Source organism: Anastrepha ludens, chromosome 6, assembly GCF_028408465.1.
Source record: "Anastrepha ludens isolate Willacy chromosome 6, idAnaLude1.1, whole genome shotgun sequence".
Classification (NCBI taxonomy): Eukaryota; Metazoa; Arthropoda; class Insecta; order Diptera; family Tephritidae; genus Anastrepha; species Anastrepha ludens.
The window spans coordinates 68322665-68339493 of NC_071502.1; the positions used below are offsets into that span (position 1 = coordinate 68322665).

The following is a 16829-nucleotide window of genomic DNA, read 5'->3' on the forward strand; positions in this document are numbered from 1 at the left end:
AGTATATTTTTATAAATTTTGTTTAAAATCCAATCAATAAATCGTTAAGCATTTCAACCGAACTTAACAAAAGATGTTTATTCATTTTTAGAGAAGCACGCGTGACGAGTAATTTTACTTATGACCGTCAAAAACCCGTCAATCAAAATACCGATAACTGCAGGTTCTTATTCACTTTAAAATGCATTCATTGGTTTCTACATATTTTGGAGTGGAACGTTGGCAGAGCGGGTGAGCATTAATAATCGGGGAATTCCCCATTTAGTTTTTTTTCGCTCCCTACTGCGGGGGTGAGTTGGCCACACTATGTTAGGGGAGTCCCGGATTTGATATTTTTTTATGAGGGCTTCACTGACTGCGTATTCTTTGTTCGAGTATTTTAACGATTGGTGATTTGTATGTTTGATTTTGTTATTTTTTTGAATATGAAAATAGTGGCAAAGTAAAGTTTATTGTGAAAGTTAAATATTAAAATGTCTAGTTCCAGAAAATATTTAAGTGGGAGCGAAACGAAAGAGAAAGAAGGAAACTGAAGAAAAAAATAAAAAGCTACCTAAAATTAGTCAGTACAGTAGATTCTGTTTTTATGCGGTATATACGTTCCGCAAGAAACAGCATAAAAAAAACGGCATAAAAAAAGCTACCAGTTCTATAGTAAAACTATAGATACGTTTCAAAAGTTCTAAGAACCGCATAAATCTGAATTAATGTAATAAAATCGCATAAAAAAAGGGTACTAGTCCCATATTATAACTATAGATACGTTCCATAGACCGCATGAATCTGAAATAATTAAATAAAATCGCAAAGCAAAATAATGTATTTTTCAAAATTATATCTTTATTTAAGAAACGTCAGAATCGAAAAATAAATTTACATCGTCAGAAATAGAATCAGACAATACCCGCATGTTGCGCATTCGTTTAGGATTTGGCGTAAAATCACTTCCGTCACTTGAGGAAATGTACACGTCTGATCTGGATGGTGATGCAGGCGGTTCCATACTTGTAGGGTTAGCATTTTTGATATAATCTGTGATGAGTTTTTGCTTAGCTGGTTTAGAATCTTGTTTATATGTACAATTCCCGATAGGTCGACATGCATTTTTTAATTAAAAAAAAACGCATGAAAACAGAATCTACTGTACTTGAAAAATGATGATTTAAATAATAAAAAATCGATTGAGCAGTGCTCCAGAAGTGAAGAAAAGTACACCAGTGTTATCAGATGCAACACCCAACATTAGTGAATATCCAGATCCAGAACAACCACAACAATTATACTCTAGCATGAAAAATATGGTTTCTTCGCCATATGTTACTGATAAGGGTAATTTTAAAGAGGTAACTAATCAAGTGAAAAGGTTCGTGATTAAAACGGACATTGCAAACCTAATGGCCCTTTCTTAAAAGATAGTAACAATAGATCTGTGATAGAAAAACATTACCTACTAATTAGTGTATTAGTTTTAATGAATAGGTACAGTACAAGTTTTTTTGGCCCTTGAAAAAGGAGTTGTTTTTTTACGGTTTCAGGTAAAAAAATTGGATTTTCAAAATAAATCTACTTATTGAAAATAAATAAGGAACAAGTGCGGAGTAGCGACACCTCGCCCGGGAAAAAAGGATTTGCTTTCTTGTGCAACTAAATAATATGGTTGCAGCTTCAAAGTTTAAATGTTTTAGATACAATGCATATCAAAACAAACCCTTTGGTGTACAATTTAATTGAGTTCGCTGTATATACATATGTGCGTATGTACAAATAATTTTTTTCTAAAATTTTTTTATTTTCATTCAATTTCGAAAACGTCTGCTACAAAATTATTTTTAAAAGAATAACCTGATACGCATCATTATATAACGACGTTTATCTGTGTTTTAGAACAAAATTTTCTGTATATTTTACTCAAAAAACACAAAAAGATTTATATCTCTTAACAATGGCATCTGCGGAGCTACAAGCAAAAATAGATCAATGGTTTAAATGGGATAAATGTGAAAAAACGCGCGCTGAAATTCAAAATCTTATTAAAAGTGAGAATTGGAAAGCGCTAGGTGATGTATTGCTAACACGTTTGGAATTTGGAACGGCAGGTTTGCGAGGGCGAATGGCTGCTGGTTTTAACAGAATGAATGAACTGGTTGTAGTGCAGGCGGCACAGGGGCTTTCCAGTTATATGAAAAAGATATTCAGCGAAAAGGACAGAATTAATCGTGGCGTAGTATTCGGTTATGATGGTCGTCACAATAGCAAACGTTTTGCTGAAATTTCTTCCAATATTTTCGTACGTGCCGGTTTCAGAGTTTACCTATTCAGGCAGATGGTTTTAACACCAATGGTGCCATTTACTATTAACCTATTTAAGTGTTTGGGTGGCGTGATGGTAACCGCTTCACATAATCCAAAAGATGACAACGGCTACAAAGTGTATTGGGAGAATTCAGCACAAATTGTACCACCACACGACAAACATATTCACAACACAATACTCGAGTGTTTAGAACCATGGCCGAATTCATTTGATACGAAGGGTTTATATATTTGCACTTGTCTCATGACGGATCCAAAGGATGCTATTAGCGCGTATGTTCAGCGTATAACGGCTGATGTGCCGCAGAAATTCGTTGATTTGAATAGCCGAGGTGATCTACGATTCGTTTATACAGCTATGCATGGTGTTGGTTATCCATTCTTAGAGAAAATCTTTGCAGCTGTCAAAATTAAACCAGTTATTTTTGTTAAGGAACAAAATGAACCAGATCCGGATTTTCCCACAGTACCGTTTCCCAATCCAGAGGAGGGAAGAAGCGCATTAGATATGGCAATTCAGTTAGCAGATCGTGAAGGCGTAACTCATATTATCGCGAACGATCCAGATGCTGATCGCTTTGCTTTGGCGACAAAGAACCCAGAAACTGCTTTGTGGAAGGTATTTATTTATTTAATTGCTGTTGCAGTGGCGTTACTAAGCCTTGCTTACGAAGGTGTTGAAATAAGAGTGGTCATAGAGAGCATATAACTCTAGGGCTTTTTCGACAGGGTGGGACCGTAGAGAAAAATGTTGCAATGAGTCGCATTGAGTGCACGTATGAAGAGGCAACTCGAGCTCTTCGCTTACCATGGGTTGTAATCAGTTGCTGTTGCGGCAGTATAAAAAGTTTCACATAAATTTTTGGGGAAGGCTGCTGAAATGACAGTCCGTAGAACCTACTATTCTATCTCCGATAATTGCAGTAATATTGTTAGTTGATTCTTGATGAATGTTGTTCATTAATTCTCAGTAGGCCGTCGGGTCGTATTACTGAACCTAGTCTTTGAAGTCATGTGCCTGGGGTGTGGCTCGAAATCTAACAGGTATTGTCCTTGCGGTAACAACCAAATATAAACTTATTACATCCAGTGCGGTTATTTAATATGTGGTCTCGTTCGAGTTGCAATTACAACCGAAATTTTGCATGGTTTCTTAAAGTAGTAAGATTTGTTTAATACCAACAATTATTTCAATGATTCCTGACTTTCAATTGACACATCGATTTCTTGAAAATGTGCGTTGTAAACGGAGCGGCATGACTTGTTTCTGGGCCGTTAAACAGTGTCCAGTTTCGCTGTCTTTTTGGATGATTGTATCGCTGTCTTTAAATCGGGGTTTCCATGTAATATTAATTAAAAATTTTACCTACATTAGTTTCCACTCAGCTTTCTTGAGTTGGATCGTATCTTATTTGCTCAATCATCAGTGAGATTTCAATAATCGTCCAAGGCTGAACATAAATAACTGTTTCCAAATTACCTTTTCTAAGCGTGTCAATGTCATTGACATCTCTTATTACATTTCTATCAACTCCCTGACACGGGTAAGTGAATGACTTGGGTGTAATATTTGACTCAAAGCTTACCTTTGCTAGTCATATAAATTTTATTATTACCAAAGCTTACGCCATTCTTGCTTTTGTCAGGCGTCATAGTTCCGATTTCTCCGACCCTTATACATACGTATGTATGTTGAAGTTTTTGTATACAGCGTTTGTACGTTCCAAACTGGAGTATGCATCCTTCATTTGGTCTCGGAACCCAGAAAGTATTCTTACATTTCGCGTTGCGTAATTTACGCTTCTCGGATCCTATTCCCACCTATGGAGCGCGATGCTTATTGATTAGCTTAAAATCATTACATAACAGGAGAATAATCTTATCTTTGCCTTTCATTTTTTATTTGACTTAAGCCCTAGTTGACTTTAATAAAATCTCTAAGTGTATTGAGAAAGATTTTTCATGTTCCAAAGATCGCCCAATGAATTCTTTGAATATTTATTATAATTATTGAAGTTAGGCTTATACGAGCTGTCAGTTTCCAGATTGCAACACCAAGGTTGACAAATCTCGAAATATAAAAGGCACCCCTCGTATTGTATATATCCCCTATAAATAATAATTTTTTGAATACCTATTAACCTTAAAAAATGTATTTTTATCCTATAAGAACTTATTATATTCATTGACGTGCTGTCTTGATGGAGATGGTCCAAAAGTAGAGTAGTGTTCAATAGTTGGTGAAGCAATAGTTGGTGTCATCAAGATCCTTCTTATGGATACTTTAACAATAATAGATAGAAGCAAAAAAAATGAGAGGGCTAGAGAAGACGAAAGCTAAGAAATTGCAACATAGTGGGAAACATCGGAAAAACGCAGAAGATGCAAAGTTAATTCGTCAAGTTCTACACAGACTTCCGCATGCAAAGCATGAAGAAGCAAATCAGACAGTCTACTATATGATATGCAGCAAAGTGGAGTAATGGTGCTACAAATAAGCCCATGGAGCACACCAATTGTGCTGATTTTGTGTAGATTACAAAAAGCTGAAACAAGTGATGAAAAGGACAGATACCCATTAGTTACTCTTACTCTTACTCTTCTTTTCATCAAGCGTTTGCAAGTTGCGAATAGATGAAGCAACTGGTATAAATGAACATATCTTGGCAACACGAAAATATAGCTGCCTAAAATTACATATGTTTATAAGATACATACTCGCTATCTGCGAATGTTGCGTGTCGTTCCGGTTACGTATAACCGACTGTCGTTGGAACTTTGTTGTTGCTTTCGCTTGTCACTGCATCAAGCTTTGAGCGCCTAATGGTGCATGTACTGACTACATTGTTCAAAACAGAAGTCACGTATCTTGGACTTAAGGTGACAACAAAGGACATGAAGACAGGTGAGGATAAATCAAAGGTAGTTAAAGAGTGGCCAAGGTTGAGTAATATGCACGAAGTGCTAAGTTTCCTAGGATTGTGCACGTATTATGGTCATTATGCTTCTGGAATCGTAAATGTTGTCCGGATCCTCCATAATCTCTCTGAAAAGAATTGCACTTTTCAGTGGCACAACGTTCCAGCATCGGAAAGAGCTTCTTTGTGCTGCGCCTATGTTAGTGGATCCGGTCGCGGGATGCGCAAGAAAAAGTGATTGCATACTATAGCAAAATTCTCTGAAAGCCGGAAATTAATTACTTTCTGATTCCACGGAAACTGTTAACTCTGCTTGAGTGCGTAAAACATTTCCACAAACGATTCCAGTTAATAATAGTTTATGCCCCATCTTGGTTACCTCAGTTCAAGCATTCAGAAGAACAAATTGCACAGTGGATCCAAGGGTATCAAAACGCCATCGGTGACCTTGTGCTATAGAGTGTAAGCATTGTTTCAAAGTCGGGAGAGCTTATGCAGTAGCAACTCGATGATGAGTGCAAGCCCCGTGGGATAAGAAGTCAATTTAATGATGTTGACCTGGAAAAGATCATGGAAGAGAAAGACGCTGAAGAGAGACCATCTAAAATAGAAATAACGATAGAAAGTCCTGTGACTAGGACATATTGGGTGCAGTGGAATGATTTATAAATAACTGATGGAATTCTGCATCGCGTATGAGAAAGCGGAGACGAAAATCACTCCCATCATCTGATCTGAATTCCACAACGGGCCAGGCGGAGATCATTTGGGTATTACTAACATGCTGGAAAACTTTAAGTTCTAAGGACCAGAAGTCGAGGAAGATTACAGCAATACAACACGGGTGCAACCACTTTGAACGCATGATTCCGCCAACAAATGCTCGTTATTATTGGACTACTTCAGTAGAAGTGCACGCTCTACCAAACCAAGAGGCCAAAATAAGTGCTGAGGTTTTTTACAGAACTGGGTCACTCTGTTTGTAGTACCTATGAAGTTACATTCAGACCAAGGAGAAAACTTTCAATCCGTTTGATGGGGATTAACCCTCTAGTGCATAACAGTGCCTTTAGGTAATGCTTGCTTTGCAACAGAATTTTGAATTATTATGTAACTTTTTTATTTTAAAAGTTAAACGGGCATATTTTATGCAATTTTATGACTCTTTTTTGATATGCAAAGTTTTTACTTCACTTGCCATTATATAATGAATAGCAGTTGTCCGCGAGAAACTGAGTATTGAGCATGCATGAAATAGTTGTGTGAAAAGTGTAAACTTTTAAGTATTTGTTCGCTGGTAATTTATATAAAGAAGGTGATAAAAAAATTCAGGTAAGTTATTTCATGTATTTTCAATGATATTCAATTGTCAGAAGTGTTAGCTTTATGTATACTTCATTAGGGTGACTTTTCAAAGTTTCAATGCCTTAAGGCACCAGCATGCAGTTACCATGTGAATACTCTTTTGTAACGAACTTCTCTCTTTTGAAAATTTTAAAGTTAAAATGAATGGTTGGAAAGAAAAAATGTAATCAAGGTTTCAAGTTTGACTGAAAAAGAAATTGAGGAGTTTCTGAACACTATTGATGTTATAGATGAAGAAGGCAGTGATGACGTGGTCTCAAAGATATAGATGACGGTATCAACTTGGTTGACAAATTCAGTTTTGGCTGTGGCGAACTGGGCATAAGTGTATCAGATCTAAATTTAACTTTGGTTACGCCTACAGCTTCCGTAGCCAGGGAAGAATCAAGTGTAAATTTACATGGTGACAGTACACCACCAGCTCCTCCAAAAAGGCCTAAGACGTGCGCAGGGGTCAGTAGTTATATATTCAGGGGATTTGATGGAAATGTTGTCCAGATGCGACAGAAGGATGAGGAAATAAGCAAAATAGTGTGGAAAAAGAAAAGCATGAAAGTTCATGAAGATCAAATCAAATTCCAATGCCCGGATATATCTGGTTTCGTACAATTAACTACTCCATATAAGTGTTTTTGCTACTTTGCTTTTTTTTCTACTATTGTTAATGAAACGAACTTATACGCGAGGCAGAAACAGATAGATACATCTTTTGTATGTACGGCTAATGATATTCGGCGCTATATTGGAATACTTATTTTTATGTCAGTTCATAAATATCCAAGTGTTCGGTCATATTGGGGCCGACATGGTTTTGAGGCTATTCGTACACAATGCCTGTAAAGCGTTTCGAGGAGATAAATAGATTCATAAAGATAATCATGAGATAAACAAACTCAAGCAAAGTGGAAAGTTTTGTTGTCGGTAAAAAAAATGTTATATGCCAATATCAGATGTACGTTTTGATAACGTTGGTCACTGGTGTCAATTTCGAGATCGGTCTGCAAAATTGCATTGTAAAAATAAACCTTGTAATTCGCAGACGCAATCTTATTGTGAAAAATGCGATATTCCATTATGTAATTCATCCACAAAGAACTGTTTCAAAGAATTTCATACCAAGAAATAACTAATTCAAATACAAGTACATACATAAGTAAGTCAAACCAATCATATATAATTATATATCATATATTTATAAATATATGTATTTATATATCTAATGTACATCTTAATGCAGCAAAGATACAAACGAATAAAATTATTAAAAAAAAAATAATAAAAAAAATATAACTGATCGATCAAAAACGAAAATATGTGTACTTATTTTGATACGGTACAATGATACCTTAACTGCATGGCAGTGCCTTTTGGCAAAAATTTTTTTTCCTAATTTTTGGCAAAACTGTAGGAAAAATATCAAAAGCGATGTCGGATTCGTATTCTCTGACGCTGAATTAAGCGAAGAAAATTTTTAAATTAAAAATTAAAAAAGTATGCACTAGAGGGTTAAGAAAACCCCTACGACAGAAATGCTTGTGCCAATTCGCTTCCGCGTGATTTAGCGGTTGGAAAAGGTGATGCTCCTGCAATGGATGATGATTGTTATTGGGAAATGGATAATTACATCGTTATGCGAGGAAACACACCCAGCTAATGAGTAATAAGATGAGGGATCGGCTTGACCATGCTGTGAAATCCGAAAGATTTAGCTAAGGTAACTTGTACTTGTTTTTTATAATCCGCAATGAAAGAAAGGGCCTTCTTCGAAACTGTAAGAATCCTAGGGAGGCCCGATAAGGTAATTAAAGTTGATATTGTATACCGCAATGCAAAAAAACTAAAGTCATTCATCTGGCGAGATTAACTACGTTTGGATTGAAGAATTTGGTGTCTAATCGGGACGATCAGACTTAAGCGGAGGCCAATGTGCGTTCAGGAACATGCGCGAAACGTCTGGCAACAATACCGAGTAAATAAAAAACTACAACAAAACATGAGTGCCAAACGACAAGAAAGGAGTTGCCAGAAATTACGAGTTGCCACATCTAGAAATTACGAAAGTTGTTAAGTACATGTATATACACAGAGATGCGCATGCGCCACAAGTGGAACGAGTGAACTTGTGAATTAAATTTGTTAAGTATTGAAATTAAATAAAGCTAGCAAGTTATGTTGCAACTAGCTTATGGGTTTTATTTCGCAATCCAGCGATCAAACTCAGAGGAACTATAGAGAGTCATTTTATTTGAGAAAAAAGAAATACAATAAAACTAAAAGAAAAATAATAATTGGAGTATTTTCCTCAAAATGTTATAATTTGGATTATCGTTTTAGTCATTAAGAATAATTGTAGTTTCGTAAAACAAATTAAAATAAAATCGCTCATCGTACAACATTTGGGTCTACGTTAATGGAACAAACCAGATTTATTAACAGCATGCCACAACAATTTGTGACACAGCTGTGATCGGTGTGTTTTTTTTTTCAGTGCTCTGGTTCATTTAGAAAAGGTGTCGTGAAATTAAAAGATACAATAGATAGTTACATTTTTTTCGCAGAATTCAGTGTATAGCACTGTAATAGTTTTGTCTGTGAAAACCACGTTTTTTTTATTTCCAGAAATTTCTACCTGAAAAGTAAAAGTATAGAGTTTTCTTACTGCAAAAGCGCAGAATACAAATATGTCTGATAACTCCGTTTACTATCCATCCAATTTTATTGGCAACCCTTTTGTTTTGGTAGACACCTCAGAGTGTGACCTATTTAAAAATATTAAAATTGGCATGAGTCTATCAGCATATATGTCACTTAAAAATACAGGATATCGTATCATTGAAGCAGTTGGTGTCACCTTATATAAGGTGTTCTTCTTCAATCCCAGATCGGCAAACAATTTCGTCACCAATAATGACATTCTAAAAATTAAACTAAAGCCTTTCATTCCTAGAACGGCCTTTGAAACGTATTGCGCAATTCGAGGAGTTGCGTTTTACCTTTTAAATGAAGAGATCCTGAAAGAGTTAAAATCTACTAGCAACGTAAACTTCGTACAGCGTTTCCTTAGACGTGATCCGGAGGATTCAAACCACTATCTCCCAACGTTCTCAGTTAAGCTGGGATGTTTGGGCAACAGCCTACGTCAAGCTTGAATAGACAAATTTTCAAGTAGAACATTATTTTCCGTCTGTCAGACAATGTAACAACTGTGGAAGATTGGGACACACACAAAAAAGCTGCAAAAGTAGTAAGCGCTGCTTGCTCTGTGGTAGTACAGAAGTCTGTATACCGCCCAGCGAAATAAGTCAATGCATTCTATGCAAAGCTAAGGACCATAAATACTCTGATAGAGAGAAGTGCCCAGTATGGAAGAAGGAGAACGAAATAAATAAACTGAAAACCGTAAAAAAGTTATCTCGTAAAGAAGTGCTCAATACTTTCTTTCCGAAAAGCAACAACCGCTTCGATGTCTTAGATGTTGAAGATACGGATTTCCCGGTACTGGTAAATGATAGACTCTAATGAAGTTATAAATCGTTCCTTGACCAAAAAGAAATATAGCCAAGTTGTCAAGAAGGGTGGAATTTCCAAACAGTCTTCCGTCAAGCCTGATAAGGTCTTGAATAAAAGTACCAAACCTCGTGTGGTTCCAGTTTTTGAAAGACAAGCCTCTCAAATTACTTCCCAGTTAGAAAAGGTGTTATGGGAGCTAGCGAAGATAGCTAAAGCTACTTGTGTCAGGCTTAATGATACTGAGACCCTTGCCCAGGTCACCAAACTGAGCAGTATGAGGGATCAGATTTTGGCTAATCGAGACGTAGCACTTTTTAAGTGCGGTTCGTCATCAGTAAATTCATTAGATGAAATGTCTGCAATATAATAATAATCGGGTTGATGTGGTTCGTCTTAGTGAAATATTTGAGTATGATGAAAGTAAATGTAGAAAATTTATCACTTTTAATATGATTAAAAAACAGAAACAAATTCATTTCAAGAGGATAAAGTTCTCTTCTAATTTCGATATAATTGTTGTAAAGACGGTTAATTTAAATCCAAAAGTTGTAATTTGTGCGGTCTACTTCCCTCCAAGTCTGCATTTAAATGAATTTGCGACCGAAGTCAAAAGGTTGTTCCAGTTTCTAAACGGTTTAAGAAATGTGTTTATTTGTGGTGATTTCAATGCCAGATCGACAGTATAAATTCACCAAGAGGTAAGGAATTGGTTGAACTTGTAAATTCATCCGATTTCTGGTGTCTGAACAATTCTTGTTTTACTTTTGAAAGAGATCTAAACAGGGTCGATGGGTCGGTTTTGGATCTAACCTTCACAAATACTCCCAGCAGCTGTACGTGGAATCTTCTACCTTTTCAGCTTGGTGGTAGCCACCATTTTCCAATCTTAATAGAGTTCTAAAGTTAGTATTAACAATCCCAAATTTCTGGCTAAAAAGAAGCTTCTAAATGCCTTAGGGGATATTTCCTTTGATCCATCTTTTAAAATGATTGAAAACAAACTTCAAGAAGAAATATGTGCTGCCACCTTCCGTTGGTCTGAGAAATGCAAACCAAAGACTTGGTGGAATGAGGGACTAGCCAAGTCCTATCGTCTACTTGTTGCTGCTTTCAAAAAAGCTAGACACTACCCATCTCCGTAAATTTGGAGTTAGCTTTGGAACGCAAGAAGGTGTGTCAAGCTGAAGTAAAAGAGGCCAAAAAAGAAAATTTTGAGGAAAAAATTGTAATTCAAATTCGAGAGATGCGTGGAGTTTTGTAAAATGCCTCAGAGCTGTAAATGGCTATCCTGAGATTCTAAGTGGAAGTCAGACAATAATGATGTGTACCTTAAGCATTTGAAATCACATGTACCACCTTACTCTGTTGCCTGGCAGGAATTACCCAATACAACTCCTGTATTCAGTATGATGAACTGGTCACGGTGCTTAATGCCAAAAAACGGCGCTCAGCAGGAGGCTGTGATGGAATAACCTATGACATGATTCGCGCTCTCTCTGACAAAAGCTTATGCAACCTTTTAACAGCTCTAAATGATGCTTTTCCCATGGCAGCCGGTTCTACGTTACCGGAATGACTCGGGTTTTTCCCGACCAAGGACTGCCGCCCCAGTAAACTAGTCCTGGCTAGTGTACCGTATCCCATTCCCAATCATTCGTCACAGGAGCAATCCCTTGCAGCACGTTTGCTTCTCTTCAGGGCTGGTGTCGAACCCAACCCCGGACCAGAGGTATTTCACTGCTGCATCTGCCACAAACGGCTCCACCCGAATTCCGCCTCGGTTAGGTGCAACAAGTGAAACGGGTGGTGCCATTTTAAGACCTGTTCAGTTCTTAAGACTCATAGGGAGTGGTCCTCAAGGTATGTGGCCACGTGTTGCTCCCGCCATCAGGCAGACCCTGCCTCAACGTCGCTACCGCCTTCAGTGCCGGCACTTCAAACTGCCGCCACCAATAACACCTCAACGGTAAGGAACCCTCATATGCAAAACAACTGCTCCAACGACCCACAACCCTCCTGCTCCTATCCCAGTGTGGGGACAAACCAGCAGCTCTTGGTCCCCCGAATGCTGTTATCGGAGTTCAACCACCACCAATCGCAGACGAAGAGCTCCAACTTCCCCGAGAGTCCCGCGTAACCTTGGCACAATTACCCCCTGGATATTGTAGCAGGTTAAATTCCTACTTATCCAGAATCGACCCCGAAATACTAAACATATGTCCAGCATATGAATGCACCCCGCACGTCACTAACCACCTTTTCACATGACCTATTAACCCCACTCATCTAACAACCCTCTCCCTCTGGACCCAACCCGTCGAAACAGCTAGTTTCTTGGGCCTACCGTTAGATGAGCTAGACGAAGACGGCCGGTGATTACGCTACACTGACAGGGCAAAGGTACTGCTACAACAACAACAACAACATGATTTTCTTGCAAATAATATTAGAAAATCGTGGAGATGTATTAAGATTTTTCCCATTCCAAAAAAAGATAAGTACCTCACAGACTTCAACAATTTTAGACCTATTTCCTTGATTTCAGTCATGTTAAAGTTAATTAACCAAATGCTCAAGCTAAGAATAACCGATGCATTTGATGGGAGTCGCGCCCTCCCCAGGAACTCTTTTGCCTACAAGAAGGATAGATCGGCTGCTATGTGCATTAATCAATTACAACATGAAATTGCTATACGGAAAAACAGAGGTCTTAAGGTTATACCTCCTTCTTTGGATATATGATAGAAAATACCTATAACTGTGTAAGGGTTACTCTGTTAGTTGATATACTCAGAATAAAAGGCATAGACGAGCATTATACGTCCTGGATTGCGAATTTCCTATCCAATAGAATCCTAAAAATTGATACGGATTCGGTTGTTGTAAATGACGGCTTACCCCAACGTAGCTGTTTATCGCCTATGCTTTTTAATGTCTATACAGCTAAGTTGCACGATATTCAGCATGATTGTACCTCTATCTATCAATTTGCGGATGATTTTACATTGCCTCATATCATAGAGATTTTGATTGGCTGAGGTCAATCTCCATAGTAAAGTTTGATAGTTTAACCTTCTGGCAAATACGTTAAATCTGTCCTTCAACCTTGAGAAATGCAACCTGATGTATGTTGCACAGGGAAACCGTAAAACTCTGAACAATAATTTTGACAGTAGGAGAAGTTTAGGGGTTCCTCCAGTTACACCAGTTCCCTTGCTGTATGCTGTTGCCTATGAGTTACCACTCACTGAAAGATCTCTTTGGCTTACTGCCAAAGAAATCTTGAAATTAAAACAAACAAATTCTAGCATTTACAAAATGATTGAAAACTCTGCAGAGGTTAAATCCATTTATACCTTTGTTTTCAAAAAGTTTGAGGAGATTTTTGTGAATACCAATGTCAACTTAATGACTGTAAACTGTCAAAACTTGGTGGTGATAGATGACTGCTTGTCTAGAGCTAAAAGCAAATTTTCTAATCAAGAAAGTAAAGCTATTTTTGCTGAAAAATCGATGGACGCAAGCTTGCATTCGATTAAAATAGAAATGCGAACCTCCTCCACTTTTGGTGACTTGTGAGCCTTAGATATTGCGAAAGAATGCAAAATGAGTAAGATCTGTATTTTTACTGATAGTCTGAGTTCATGTCAAGCAAGCTCCAACAACTGCTGTGTTACTCTTTTTAAACAAAAGGTAAATGAATGTGGTTTTGATAGTGTTCGGGCTATTTGGTCGACTGGACATGTTGGTATTCCAATAAATGAAAGAGCCGGTGCTATTGCAAAAAAAGCTGTTTGCTACGGCTCAATATTGAGCGTAGAATTAACTTTTGAAGAGGCGCTCAGAATTATACGAAATTCAATATTCAGGGACTGGTATGATGGCTTTCGTTCATTTTCAGAAGAAAAATCAAACCTTTTTGTCAAACTGCATGAATGCTTGCCGACAAAACCTTGGTTTTATAAAGCTTCCTTTGATGTCAAAATTATCAAAATAGTAAATAGAATACTTGTAGGATGTACTTATGACAGCGTATATTTGTACAAAATAGAGGACAATAACACTGATCTTTGTACGTGCGGTGAAATTAACTCTTACGTTCAAAGAATCTTTAACTGTCCACTCCTTGATCACATCAAAACAAATTACAGCTATTTTGATTCATACACGGACCTTGTTTCCATATTTAAAAACAATGAAGTCTTCAAGTCTTTTATTTCATTTCTTAGTGCTGCCAACCCTTCCTTTTAAATAATGTCACTCTCAAAACTTTGATGCACCAGAGCACTTAGTTTTACATAACAAAAATAGGTATTTTTCAATACCAAACGTTAAACACCCTGAGTTTTTGTGGATGTAAAATCCCGCCAAACACTCCTTAAATTTCAAAAAAAAGAAAAAAAAAATGTTAGAGAGTATTTTTAGCTGGTACAAACTGCAACCTTAAACCTAAGGATTGTTGACGTGCTCTGATTTGTTTAAACTTAACTTTATTTAAAGCAGATGGTGTGTCGGAATTTAAGTTGATGTTGAATAATAAAAGATGTTTTTGTTTTACAGATATACAAAGGCAATGAAATTGGTGCTTTGCTTGGGTGGTGGGCCATGTTTTTGTATAAAGAGAAAAATCCCAATGGTGACCTTAGAAATTGCTGGATGATTGCGAGCACCGTTAGCTCCAAGATACTTAGAGCCATCGGCAGAAAAGAAGGTTTTAATTTTACGGAAACATTAACAGGCTTTAAATGGATGGCCAATGAAGCTGATCGATTAATGAAAAATGGTAAAACAGTACTCTTCTCATTCGAAGAATCTATTGGCTTTATGTTTGGCACAAACGTACTGGATAAAGATGGTGTGAGTGCCGCATGTCAACTTGTAACAATGGCCAACTATTTAAGAGCTGTTGAAGGTATTTCCCTCGACGAGAAGTTAAACGGAATTTACAATGAGTATGGTTTCCATTACAACAATGCATCCTATTACTTCTGTTATGAACCTCCAGTAATTATAAAGATTTTCGAGCGTTTGCGTAATTTTACTGGTGATCAGAAAACATATCCTTCTTCGATACTTGAGGGGAAATATAAAATCAAATATGTGCGAGATTTAACAAACGGTAAGCTTGGAAAATTATTAGGGATTTGAGCTGGCTAATAGTGTGGGGAAATGCATGACTTTTTTTGACCGCCTAGGAATTCTTTGAAATTACGTTCTTGATGATATTGTATTGTAAATTACTAGGCCTATGAGTTAGCTAGACGGAGAGTCCGTGTCCGATAGGCAATCACGGGGTGATACTTGATATTACTTCGAGTCGGCTTCGTAGCACTTGTCTGGAGAATGAGGTAGACTTATTTCAGAATCTTCATAGCTGTTCTGCTCTCGGCGGGTTAAGGGCACTTGGCTCTCACTTTTGCTCTCACTGCGGATATAGCAGGCTTAGATATTACTCAACGTTTATCAAAGCCGTAAATAGTTATCGTTCATCTCCCTCTTTTTTCTCTCTTCTCTTCTTGAAATTTAATTTCTCGTCCAAGTGAAACCTCATGTGCAACCAAATCACCTAGACTATCCGCGCAGTTTATAAAATCTATTTTAAATAATTTTTGTTAAGTTTTTTGAAAAGCTTATACCCTAATGCTAGGTATGATCAAGTATACATATATCAGATATGGCTTAATCGATTCCTTCCGCCATTCTGGTATACAAGAATCTGTAACTATTTTGATTTCCTGATGCTATAAGTAACAAACGAACGGGTCCAAAAACTAAGTACTGAATTCGGACCAGACCAACTTTCATATATCCACGCCTATTTTAGTAAAATTTAATTTGGGTTGAGTGTTTGGAGACAAACAATTTCATAGACAATGGGAATTATAGCTAATGTGGTCAAGACTTATGCTATATGCTATATATCTACCGTGCGCACGGAGGAACGGACGAGCCGACGGACACAGACATGACACAGGACTATGTCGACTATGTAAATATATCTCGATTGCTGTCAGCTGTTACATACATCCTTCATTTTGTAGGTGCTTAAAAAATCCGTATTTATTTTTATTAGGTGTGGATACAGAACAGCCCGATGGAAATGCTATTTTGCCAGTAAGCGCAAGCAGCCAAATGATCACCTTCACATTTGAAAATGGGTTGGTCATAACATTGCGCACAAGTGGTACCGAGCCCAAAATAAAGTATTATGCTGAAATGTGTGCGCAACCAGGACAATCTGACTTTGAAGGACTAACTAATACTACGAATGAGATGGTTTCAGCTATTGTAGAAGAATTCTTACAGCCAAATGTGAACAACCTAAAACCAAAATCCGATTGAGAAGCGTTGGTTGTTAAAGTATCCATTACCTAAAGTAATTTATTAATTACGTATATACCAATAGCACTGCCTACCGATATATACTGGCAATGGCAAACACACTAAAGTAAAACAAACAAACTGGCTTAAAAAGCTTACCAATTTAATAATAGTTGATGAAGAGGTTCAGAAACTGAGCAAAATAATAAAAAACAGTGGGTAATACCTGAAAATACCTAAGCGTAATTTTTTTTTTTTTGGCTAGTGTATTATTTATGTATCTGCTATTGTGCATAAAAGACATGCAGCAATAAATGTTCATCAATATTTTACGCATAATATAGTTTAAAAAACTGCACAAGCCGGTAGCAGTTAGCAAACCAATATAATTTCGAGACTCGT

At 37.1% G+C, this 16829-nt stretch overlaps 1 protein-coding gene across 1 annotated transcript; it reads left to right on the plus strand.

Moving 5' to 3' along the window:
- The first annotated feature begins 1824 nt into the window (after positions 1–1824).
- On the plus strand, positions 1825–16826 carry LOC128866892 (phosphopentomutase-like). The gene is made up of 3 exons (XM_054107933.1): positions 1825–2932; positions 14667–15225; positions 16180–16826. The coding sequence occupies exons 1-3, from the start codon at positions 1943–1945 to the stop codon at positions 16446–16448; spliced, it is 1818 nt and encodes a 605-aa protein (XP_053963908.1). The 5' UTR covers positions 1825–1942; the 3' UTR covers positions 16449–16826.
- Positions 16827–16829: the final 3 nt, after the last annotated feature.